Source organism: Galleria mellonella, unplaced genomic scaffold (assembly GCF_026898425.1).
Source record: "Galleria mellonella isolate WM207_F2 unplaced genomic scaffold, CSIRO_AGI_GalMel_v1 utg270, whole genome shotgun sequence".
Classification (NCBI taxonomy): Eukaryota; Metazoa; Arthropoda; class Insecta; order Lepidoptera; family Pyralidae; genus Galleria; species Galleria mellonella.
In genome coordinates, this window is record NW_026442062.1 from 3956362 (window position 1) to 3969881 (window position 13520).

The 13520-nt window shown below is 31.6% G+C and overlaps 1 protein-coding gene across 1 annotated transcript; it reads right to left on the bottom strand.

Moving 5' to 3' along the window:
- Positions 1-7659: 7659 nt before the first annotated feature.
- On the bottom strand, positions 7660-9164 carry LOC113514427 (uncharacterized). The gene is made up of 3 exons (XM_026898517.3): positions 8690-9164; positions 8416-8604; positions 7660-8153 (listed from the first exon to the last, which is right to left on the bottom strand). Exons 1-3 carry the CDS (start codon positions 9081-9083, stop codon positions 7846-7848), a joined length of 891 nt encoding a protein of 296 aa, XP_026754318.1. The 5' UTR covers positions 9084-9164; the 3' UTR covers positions 7660-7845.
- Positions 9165-13520: the final 4356 nt, after the last annotated feature.

Here is a 13520-nt window from a genome sequence, read left to right on the forward strand (position 1 = left end):
TGATAAATAGGAAAATGCATGAGAATTATGCTGTGTGCTAGGTAGTTACAGCCAGGCAATTTTCATTCTTCTTTTTCCCTAAATTGTCAGTTGTTCTACGTTTTGTATGATCAAATCCGATTTTCATAAAAACCTACATCTACTGCATCAATATATTAAAACAAAAAAATTCGGACACATTCATTAATACATATTATTTTAGACAACTAATAAACTGAAGTGCCGGGATGGCTGTATCAAGTTCCTCTTGTTTTTTGTGAATGTGTTAAGAAATTAGAGAATCTGTCTTGACTCATTCAGCATTTAAGAGGATATTGCGGCATTGCAATATAAGAAGCATGCTTTAGTTCCTTATGTTCAGCTTTGTTCTGAGAAAGGTCTCTTAAAAATACATTCAATTGACTACTCATACACTACGATTAAATATACACTCATGGTGAGGTTGATTCTGATCTCTAGAACTAAAGTTACAGATTGATAGTTGGTAAAGCGAAATCATTATTCTAAGGACATTTTTCAAATCATAAAACTTTCAATCATAATGCAGTATAAAACTAATAATTAAAAAAAATATAGTATTACTATTACTATACTATAATAAAAATCACTACTATAATAAAAAGTTTTGGAGATCAGTTTAGCCAATGGCACTTCAAATTGAACCCCAGTATCTATTATAAACCGACTAAAGCTATGAATTAAACATTATCATTATTAAGGCAAGCGAAATTGTAAAGTTGATATAAATACCCTGGTGCCTTAACCATCTTCTATTGATTTTATACCGGTATTTCGTGGTTTTATTTGCAATTATGTAGTTTGCTGTAAATTTTTGTAAATATGTATTTTATACTCGTAGGTCATTTACCACATGGACATTTTTTCTTATACCATGAAAGTGACAAACAAACAGCCCGTTTGATGGCAAACGGTTATTGTAACCTATGAACGCCTGCAACACTAGGGTTGTCACGTGCGCGTTGCCGAATCTGAAGACATCTTAATTATACCCTTTTTGAAAATCTCCATACTGTAAGTCTTTAGGGGAAATCTCGATAGGCTCATTCCACAACCTGAGCGTTCATGAAGAAAATTCATTTGAAACCGCAGTATATGTGACCATTTAGGTCAAAGCGTATGAGGATGAATTAATGTGGTATTATAATTTATTGTAGTACAGTAAGGTATGCCGCAATTTTATCTTCACCATATAATATGAAAGCAAAATGAAATGCAAATAGGATGGAGATACTTATAATTTTTAACAATCATATTTTAGACGTACAAGATAAAAGTATCTTACAGTTGCAATACAGTTTGCCTTCATATTATGTCGTGACGATAGAGCCGTGCTTCATTAAATTATATACACCCATAGGTGTAAATATTTTACATTATTCCGTTATAATTTGTAAAGAAATTTATTATGGACAGTTTTACCCTCGTAAAATGTGTCATTTCTCTTTCTATCTCTCTCTTTCTAGAATATCAGAAAATTTTACTGCGCTTGTCCTTAGCGTACCTGGTGCCCCTGCTCAAGTTTCTGATAGCGCTCTCGCTTTGATGAGTAATATAAAAGGATCAACACTGTAGCGTCGATGGCACCCAGTGGATTCCTTGATTAATAAGGAAAAAATAGATCGACACTTTCGAAAGCGCTTACGACGCAAAGAAGGGTTGCCCGCAGTGTTTACTTGAAAATATAATTTGGTGGACCTTGAAACTTGGACCGAGTGCTTTCTTGAAATATCGGCTCCGCAGGTTATTATGTATAGTAGTTATATAATATTTTAGAAGTACATAAGAAGAGATATTGGAAAAAGAAAACAATTTTAGACTCATTTTGGTTATTTTTAGATCATCAGCATATGATAGACGAAAAAATGATAGTTTTTTTATCAATAAATTATGAGAATTGTTTGGTTAATCTATATGAAAATGAAATATAAATAAAATGAACGAGTTATATAGTAACATAACTCGTTATATACTAATTTTCCTACTGCCGTAAAGTAAGAATACATATTATTATAATAGAGTATTATCTAATGACAATAAAGAATGTTTGCTATGCCATAGGTATTATAGTAATTTACTGACGTAATTTGAATAATACATAATGTAAAAATACTTATTAGTAATCAATAAGTATGATTGATCTTCAGTATTAGGCTTAATAATAAAAATTTGTAATTCAGTTCAGTTGGTCCAGTAAAATTAAGAGGTTGGATGTCCTTACTAAGCATGGCAACGACGCGATTTACTGTCAAGTTTTATGATTATCATTATTTTTTTATTCATATATACGAAGCAAAGATTTCGGAATAGAATTGTAATTCCTTGTTCTTAGATACGAAGTAGTATGTCGGTCTTTTTTCTATGGAACGAAGAGGGACCGAAGCTGTCCTTTATTATTATTTTACAAAAAATCACATTCCCTTCTTAAAGTATTTTATTATGTAGTCATATATAAACTAAAATTATTATTAAAAACATCTTGTATAAAGTAATGATAAAATTACACCGTGTGACTTAAAATTTCAACATTGCGATATTTACGACACGATATCATAACCTTCAAGAAAAGAGCTTATTCCTTTTTAAAAAGCCAGCAGTACACCTGCAATGCCGTTGCTGTTGTGGGTGATCATGAGCGGCAGTAGTCACTTACCATCAGGTGCGCCGCATGCTCGTTTGCCCTCTATATTGTAAAAAAATTTAGTAAAGAGGATGTCTTAAAAAGATAATACTTTCGGTTATACTTGTATGTTATCTCTATATATAGGTTTACTTTTGTATTTTTTACTAAGATTTTTTTTAATGATATTTAGGCACAACTGTATGCGACATTAATTATGTAAAGTTACTAGAGTTCTACAATTGGGATATTTTTGGAAATATGTCCCAATTGACGAGATTTGTTGTGACTCTCATCCTATTTATATGAGGTTTTCTATTTGCCACATTCTTCTCCCTATAGGTAACAGAAGTTAGACAATAATGTTCGAATGATGACAAAAACCTGTCAATCTTTAGACCACAAAATCTACAATTATGTCGTGGTCGAAATGAAACCGGAGGGTGGATTTAAATGAATTTTAATTTTTAAATTAACTATAAAAATTTAAGTTAATTCAAATCTTCAGTTTAATGCGCAAAATACATATTATCGTCTTATAAGTGGTAGTATTGGACATTCTATGCTGATATCATCTTTTCATGTGTCTCAATGCCTAATACTTAATTTAAAGATACATTAAAAAAATTAAGATAATTGACATTTGCGTATATCACAAACGAGAATTTTCTGTGTTACGAGTAACGAAACTAACATCTCGAGTCACATCTAAAACACACAGAATCAAAAGGTTTGTTTGTCACAATATGTACCTCATATAAGCAAGGCAACATGCTTGTCATCTTCATAAGGCCATCAGATAAAGGCAATTATGGAGTTTTGTTCTAGTTTTTTTTACTAATTACCCTATCTAAGTATATATGTATTTATGTTTTCATGCCACCTCGTCGGTTGAACTACGAACCCGGAAAATTATTTTTATATATGATATGCAATAAATACCTACAACCCTATGTTTTATATTTGTTTAGCTTACCGAATTGTGGCAAAGTTGTAATTATCTGCCAATTTTCAATTTTTAATGTTTCTGATGGATTATTTAAAAAGTGCTCGGCTAGTGAACTAAAACGTTAATCATAGAATACATTGCATATAAATTTACTACTAAAAACTGCACGCAAATCATATTGTATTATATGTGTTACTTTTTCATGCTATTAATACTTTGTAACTATCTATTTACCTGCAATTACTGGATGTTCTTTTATAAAATGTATTTAAATTTAAATTACTTTATTATATGTGATTTATTTTATTCTTATCGTGAACATTTATATCTACGGTAAAATATGATAAACTAAATCTGCACTTATCTACTAATAAATGCATACTTATATAATACATATCTAAATATTCATATAATATTAACATGTTTCAATGAAAAAATAACGTTTTTTGATTTGTGTTAATATATAAGCTCATACAGTATAAATATATAAATGTGTTTATAGAATTTGTTATCACACAATTTACCTTCATACATACGCAATACTAAATGAAAGAAAAAATAAAGAGGCTAAGGAATCAACAACTTTGAAGAACTTTTCTAATTCAACTGTTATGTATCGATATATAATATTGTACATAATGGTAGACAGGCTGGTAATTTAATTATAAATTTATTTACGTTTTCTCATTATCGTTATTTTTTTTACTATTAAAATATTTTTGAAAGTTTGAACATTTAATCTCGTTTGGCGATATTTTTTTATTGAATCGTGTTATGTGTATGATTAAAATATAATCATATCTAAACATTTATACACGTTTAATTAATCTTGTCCTTGTCTTCTATTTACAGATTTTATCTAATACTACACTCTCCTTACGAGACAAATTCCTTAGTCAAAGGCTGTGAAATATAGCTTTAACCCTACATTGTAGAATCATTTTCTTTTAATATTAAATTTTCATTTATTTGTTCTTAATTAGATATATTTCTTTTAAACAAAAAAAAAAAAATAATACATACCTTAATTATTAATCATTTTATGCACTATTATATTTACTATCTTTTCGTTTAGAGCCTGCCCCTGTATTTTCTTTGCAATATTGTATGTACATGTAATAAATGCACATTAGACTTGGTATCTTGACTTTTATATGGAAATTTATGGATATCTACTTACTACAGATACACTTAGGACTGTTAAAGCACATTCGGCATCGGGGTACAAAAAAGCTTTATGCTGCATCCCTCTTCCCCGTTAGAGGGTAAAATGAAGCAGCTTGTGTTCCCTACAATCACGTGTTTGAGTATATCTCACCTCTTTCATTCCCGGGTTAAAACCCGGATTTGAAATGGAAATGAAAATGGGAAATCTAATTTCCATTACTAAAAATTTACCTTGTCAGGTAGATATTCACGCGGTTTCATCTGAAATTCGTCACTCTTCACTTTTTATCTCTCACTGGTACCACGTTTGCATATACCGTCAGCGCAGGCAGAGTTACCATTTCATTTTCATCTTAAAGAGCACGCCAAAACAGTCCCTTATTAATGAATTCTTATTTAATTGACTATGATGAAAAACGCGGATTTTTTTAATCATAGTTATTCTATAGAGATCGAGGATTACTGGGGTTTATAACATTTATTGTATTGTATTGATTTATTGTATGGCGTGGGACGAGGAACCATCCATGTGCATATAAGTAATGGTTATGATATTTCAGAGTGAGCTACCATGGCAGCTTGCTTTTCATTTGTTATGTTTATAGGCTCAATTTAATGAAATTTATAGAAATATTTTTATTTAATGCAAGTATTATCTACATTATAATAAAATACCTATTATTTTCTAATTTGTATATTAAATTATTTGCGTATAAATTTTTGGTACTTGTATAAATTTTTACATATAATTCTGTTAGATAGGAATCACGTAGGTATCTTCTTGATCCAAATATGCCTTTATGAGTACAAACTAATTTCACCCTTATCACTTTAAACGTACCTTCAACTTTATAGATGTAGTGCCTTTGTAAATAGCGTATTTATATTGTATTTTTACGTTTATAAAGTTTTTTATTATTTTTGCACGACTACTAATAAAACTAAAATAATGAAGTAGCTAAAGTTCAACGCTTAACTATAAAAATAAATTACAGTCTTGAAAAATAATGCAATGATTCACAAGACGTAACTGGAATAATAGGAATTTTCAACTACATACAGAATTCTAGTTTTTCCAAATTTTATTTTTAATTTAAATAATGGCAAAGTAAACAAAGCATCTACAATTATCCCTGTCCTCATAATTTTATCTTTGATGATCCAATTAGTTTGAGGCTGAGATGTTTGAGGTATAAAGACGAAATTCGATGAGATAAGAGACATAATTAGTAAGTTTTGTTTGTAACAGAAGCTACAAGAAAATGGAATACTGAATTGTAGTTTTTGTACGGTTCAGCGCTATATATCATAATTGTTTGTAATAAAAAAAACAATGCATAGTTGAAGCTGTTGTTCAAGTATTACGATGAATATTTTGTAACGATACGTTACTATGTATATTTAAAGAAATGTCACCTACAGTGACAATAAAAATTGTCTCACAAGTTGATTAATAATTTTTGGGAATTATTGATGAATATGTCGGTGTAAGCATAAATGTATTGAATGGATATTAGATTTAAATAAAGTACTTGAAGTACTTATGGCACTGCTACAAGAGTAATAGTAAATACGTACATATTATCTGTACTTAAAGAAATTCGAGTCTTTTTTGAAGATAAAAATTTACCAACTTTTTGGATACCGCAATAAATGATTTCCAAAAATTATTTAACATTTTGATAATTATAATATAGTAATTGATCCTAACTGTACAATCCTTACATTTGTGACAATAATGGAACCTACGACCTCTAATTATAACCGTATTTTTCCACTTTTCCACTAATATAACTAGAATTAGTTCAATACAATTTTTAACACTTCTAGTAATCATCTGATATATACTAATCCAGTTATTGAATAAAGATTAAAGGAAACAAATTGAGTATATAGTTTCATTCTATTTATACCTAATTCTTATAATACCTAAATCGTAGTGCTGGGGCTCGTAACTTTTGTTCAAAGATAAATTACCCATTGTTTGTAGCATTTGTATACATACAATTTTATGTGTAATTTAATCACTTACCATCAGGCGAGCCACATCCTTGTTTGCCTTCCGTGTTACAAAAAAAGAAAAAAAATGTTAGTGTTTTATTATGACTGAACTTAAATATAAGCTGAGGATAGTCACTCGTTGAATTTAAAATACTAGGTATATGAGGATAATATAAAGAGAAAGACTGCTTGAGTACTTCTGTTCCGTTCGTGTTTCTGTCGTCAAGTATTGGTTTTTAGGGTAGAATGTGGCAGTGAAATTACAGGGAACGAAGTATAGCAGCATATGTGGGGTACCTATCCTGGGCGTCATAGTATATTCTGTGATATACATGATGCGGTTCATCTCTATAGGCGACGGCTACCATTTTCCATCAGGCGGGCTGTTAGCTTGTTTGTCATTCGAAGTTGTATAAAAAAAGAGAAAGTCCATGAAATGTCCCTTGTTTGCGCAGGCCCTAAAAGGTGACACATACCTACCCACAGTACCTACAATAAAGTTTTATAAATAAGCAATGAGCACAGGGAAAGCGTCTAGGGATCTATACTGACACATAAAAAGTATCCATGATTTATATGGACACTATTGTGGGTCGTTTCGTTTGCTATGCATTTATGATACTTTCTACTTTGAATTTTTATGATGCCTGTTAGGTATGATTGAAATCAAACAATACATACTAACATATATATTCTAGTACTTATGTATTGTTTGAATTGTAAGTATAATTACAATACATAATAACAAAATTTTGTTGTTTTTAGAGAGATGTAAATGGATTGTTTACGCTGGTACGCTGAGAGGGATAATAGGTGAGAATGAACTTCCTTAGCTAGTTGAACGACTTAATTAGAAGTTAACCATGGTGATTTCAAGAAGGGAAAATAAGTTGATACACATTTATAGTCACAAGAAATAATGCCAGTAATAAAAAAAACAACATTTTTTTATTGTGTTCAATAAATAAAATAAATATCGACATAAATAAACTAGCGCTAAACTTTCGCTTTTCCTAACCGTGCCTTCATTTTATGTACAAGACCATTCGAGTGCTTTCGTGTATTTTACATGAGGTAAGACGAAGTTCTTTTAGTGGGTGGGCGATGATGATGATGATGAGACCGATGATGAGATAGAAGCTACACTGGAATAGCTAGGTGACTGGTTTGAGGCTGCTGATGAACTCGAGTCACCAGAGTAGTATGAGCTGTAGGCCAGTTGTGAAGGATCCCACACCCTGGAATAGGGTCCAGAAGCAGAAGGTTCCCACTGTGGACTGTAAGAATCTTGGGGCGCTGCCGGTGTTGACGCTGCAGGTCCGTATTGTGAAGATGGTGGGCCGTATTGGGACGCAGGTGGGGCAGGGGCTTCAGTTGGTGCCATCGCCATTGGCATTGCTGTAAATATGAATATTCATTAGATTTTAATACTTCTGTGTAATGGAGACTGAAGAAATAATCATGTTGCGTTATGTATTATTTATAATTTTTGTCAAGAAAGATTTAATCCTTTAGGAGTCTCGAATCTTTATGTTCATGGGGAACATATTATTTAACCCATGTGTATTGACGACGATACGTATTGTACAAGATTATGGGTATTCTTATGTGTTGTTTGTGAGACTAATAATGCATGTGAAACATGAAAACATGTTATTACCTCCTTTCTTCATGATTAGATTGTAGACGAGGAATCCAATAACCAATGTGATCGCGAGCTTGCTAAGAATGAGAGCTTTAATCGCCTTGATACCAACGATTGCGAGTAGTATCGGCGTCAAAGCCTTCAACTTCAACTTAAGCAGAAGTAGAACAGGCAGCAACAGCTTCTTCTTCAAGATGCCACGAGCTGAAAAAATGTTACACCAAGTCATAATTAGGTAATAAAAGACAACGTTTTTGTTTTGTATTTATAATTATGTGTTAATATAGACCTTCTCCGTTTTCATTATCAGATTCAGGCAAGTCCACATCGAAGCCTCTGTCGGCTCTGTATGACACTTCAGCTCCTTGGAATAAGAATTCAGGCAACTGGAACCTGAATTCATTTGTGTTTAGGATCCTCCCAACACGATCGAAGATAACTTTGTCAATGTTTTTCTCCTCGAAAGCTCTAGCAGATTCCGAAGTTACACCGAGCTTAGTATCCAAGAAAGAAAGAACTTTCACTTTAAGGCATGATACCGGTGATTCGGTATCAAAACAATCACTCATAACACTGTCCAATAGATCGACACTTGTACTCAAACGGGCCGTCTGAATTTCATTGTCTTTGAGGGTATAACCGCGAACGAGGGCTAAAGAAGCCAACAATAAAAGACACTTCATTTTGTTGTTTTCACTTTGTCATTAGATTTGATTAATTAGACGTTCGGCACGGCCGGTTAATGGAGTAACAATGATTTAATTTTTCAATGGGCTTGGTTTTTATACGTGATCCTTTGGGCGGCTAGGCACGCGTCGCGTGCGCGTGTCCAGACTGCGAAGCGCTTTCATACTTGGCGAAGTATTTATTTTCATTTAAGAAAGTCCTGTACTGTGATTGAGTGCAATTTGGCTGTAAATATGAAATTTTTATTGTTATGATTTCGCACATAGAGTGTGAAGTAAATTTTTTGTTTGCATTTATAGCAAAAATAAAAAAAAAAAGATCTACTTCCCAGCCAGACAGATTCATCTTATTTAATGTCTTTCATGAGTTTGATTTAATGAAGATATGCAAATAGTAAATAGTATTCACTATAGATAATTAAGTATTACGTTGGTACTAATAAATAGAACAGTTAAAATCCTAAAAAAAGTGTATCTGTCATCCCCTTAGATAAAAAATATAATACTAGCAGACCTGGCAAAATGAGCCCTATGGCCACCTACTATATCCATTTATTTTTCTCGGGATAAAAATTATCCTATCAAGTAGTATATATTTACAAAATTTCATTAAAATCGATTAAGCTGTTTCGAAAAATAGAATGAACAAACATCGTGATACGGGATTTTTATGTATTAAGGGAAGGCACATGCATTTTGAAATAATTTTAAAAAGAAGAAGACTCTTAATTCTTTAGTATTTTTGGTGTGTGGCATATTATATTATATCATCATCATCATCATATCAGCCTTTAAGTAACTTTTACTGCTGAACATAGGCCTCACCCATGAAGGGAGTTTTACAAGTTGCTATGCTTGGCAGGCGTGTTGGTAGCCGCTGTTAGGTTTTGGTGATGCTTAAAGAGGGACGCTGCTGCCCATTCTTCGATCAATAAGTTCCCTTAATCGTTGTTTGTGTATAATGTATATGTTAAGCGATAATTTATGATTTGTACTTAATTGACTAAAATATTATAACTACTTAAATTAGCTTTAAACATTTTGACAATTCGCAATTTTCATTCTAACTATAATACGCCTATACTAACGGATGTCAGTTTGGATTTGATTCCTCAGAATTGTATCAATCATAAATCTTCTTATAGTTTGTTAAGTGACTTAGTTAGTGTATTATTTTTATTGAAATGTCTATGGCTCGTCATTGATATAGAAATTAAAATATATTGACTACATATCATCGTCATCATTATTGTTACACCTGTTATTCGGAGAATTGACAAAGTATTAATAAATCAACAGTTTGATGATTGTTATGCACATAGCCAGTGCTCTCACCCACCACTGCGTACATACAAATTAATTTTACGTTTTAGTGCTTTTGTAACATCTCTGTTTGATAGTATTTTTGTGTCTCAAATTGAATTAATTCTGTCGCACGCCATTGTCTACGGCTTGTTGCTACAGTTACGTTGTTTACATTGTGTATTTATGTTGCAAGTGTTATCCTGTTTTTTGAACAATAGGTGATGTGTATAACGTATGATGGCAGTGTAAGAATACAATACGTTACCACTTCATTTTATTCCCAAGATCTTACAAGAGGTAAACAGGAGAGAAGAAATTGTTAGTAATGGTTAATTTGTCCTCATTGCTAGTTATATACCCTATTAAATTGACTCTCACGAAGTTCTCCTTGGAAACCATTGTCGTTAATTCCTTATGGATTTGCCACGATGGACAAACTGACCTGACTTTATCCCAATCCCATGATCAATGATCACTCACTAGTAAAAAGCTAGTAAGTATCGAAAGCGTGAGGATACAGTTCTATCTTCACCCCATTAAAGACAAACAAAGCACAAAACATTAGTGCAAAAGAAGAGAGACCATATACATATATTTATTCTATACCAAGTTGTTAGTGTGTACTTAATAGTAGGCTTTATTTTGCTATTATGGGAAAAGATCCGCCATTAGCAGTGGGACATTTTTGGATGATTAAGTTAAGGTAGGATTTTGTTCAAGAGAGTGGGCATTCGATATAATGATTGCTGTGGCTCAAGTAGTACTTAGAAATATTTTTGAAAAGTTTAGAGAATATTTTTTTCTAAATTGATTCGGATTTCGATTGTCCTGGGATAAATTCTTAATTTCAACATATTTTTAACACTGGTTTCATTGTAAAGGATAGGTTATACTTAAACATAATTTTCATTTGGATTGATTATGGTATAAAATGTAACATTTCATAGTTTTTGTTAAAGTATGTAGGAGACCATTTTGAAATAAATCGTAATAAAATAAATCGATAAAGACTAAATGGTAAAAAATTGCATAGTAGTTACGATACTTATCGAGTGCCAATTTTTTAGTATTTCTCTAATTTTAGATTATTCTAGTATAACGAAGACAAATTGTTTACATGTGAAGAGTTCGTTTTGATTTACAAAACCCTTTTTTTATTTATGTCTTAAAGTGGGGAATTCCTTTGGAGACATTCTATCTATATAACCTAAGGAGTAACAACACAGTACTATGTTGCACAATTGCGCAACATAGTACTGTGTTATACTACTGTATTATTTAATAAATAAAATGAGTGCTTATGCATTAAAAAGATGCAGAAATCACAAGACATAATAAATATAGACGTTATAAAGGAACTACTCATAACTATTTATCATGCAAAATTGTATAAAAAGTTAACCCGTTTTTCTTTAAGCTTTTCTTTGGAGACATTCTATCTATATAACCTAAGGAGTAACACAGTACTATGTTGCGCAATTGCGCTAATTCACTTTACTGCACTAGATGTGTTAACTCACCTCTTCAAAATGAGTGTGCACAGTGCAGTACCGAAAAATTTTTGAAGAAGAGTGAACTGGGCTTTGGGTTTAGAGAAATATGAGTATTATTTGTAAACTGTTTAGACTGTATATAAATGTAATAAAATATAGAGTAAGAAAAGGCTTCCTTATTTTTATCGCCCATTTTTTGCCACATGGCAAAATATACTCGTACAGTACAGCGATACAAGTTACCCTGTGAGCCACGGCACTATTTTGAGTTCGTATTGAGCAATGAGGTGCATCTGAGTTACTGAGTTGAGGCAAGAAAAATCGTTGAGTTGCCCATGTCTATTATCGACCTGACCAGCAACCCCGGCGGCGTTGCTTCTTCTTAAATCCCGTAAATGTGTCAATTATGTTTGATAATGATGGTGTTAGCTATTTCCATGTTACACGATATAGTTGACATCATTTTGCTTCAAAAGTAAACTGAGAAAGTGAAATTGATCTTGTTTATCAAAAAACTCGCGTGCATGTACCTACCAAACCAACCCACCCAATCTTCATTATGCAATAAGGGTTGTACGCTATCTTGTATGCGTCCCGCGCGTCCATTTGCATTTTTGCCGCCATGTCCGGATTGTGAAATTGCTGTTTCACTTCCGTTCGACAACCTTTAAGTGTTAGATCCCACTTATAGATACGATTTGTTGTTATGTGTATGTATTAATTAGATAGTAGGTAGGTATTAAATGTAATGAAATAAATGAAATTTGGTAGTTCTGAATATATAATACACACTGCCATCTAGTTTTAAATTAAGTAGATATTGGATAACGGTTATTAAACAATTTACAACATATTTATTTATAATTTACAGTTTTATATATATTTATGTTATTATTATTTATAAACAAGCTATTAGCCGTGGATTCGTACGCGTGGTGTCGCTTTATCTATTTAAATTGTTTTCAAAATTTTTTTCTTAGTGAATGCTTATTGTATTGTATTGTAAAATCTTTATTGTACATAATTTATACGGAATACATAAAAAGATTTAATATACGATGGCGGATTTATCCCATAAAGGGATCTCTTACAGCTTAAGTAATAAAATTAGGCAATAATTCAAATTTCAGCTTTCTAGACTTAGTAATTTTGGTTGTATATTGGTAATTGGTCAAGACAAACGACTTTATAATAAGAAATTGATTGTTTACAGAAGGTCTTTGATAGATAATATGAATCTGTAGAAATTCACGTCATATGTCGCTATGTTAAAAGTATATTAATTCGTAATTATAAATTTTTAGTTTATTAAACAGGATCAAAATGATGCTGTACATACGTATTTTAAAACTATAAGTAATTCTTGGTTTTACCTACTTCCACTTACATAACATTTTAGATACGTACTATGAAAGTTAATTCTAAATCTAACTGCGGAAATATTCATGTAATGTAACAAATAATATTACATTACATGAATATGCTCCTGCACTGCAGGGTTACATGAATTTGTTGATGTAACAGTATAGAAATACGAGCATACATTACACGCATGCTTTGAGTGAACACTCATATTGATTTTTTGTTTTGTGTATATAAGATATTTGACAGTTATTTTTAATTTAAGGGATGATAG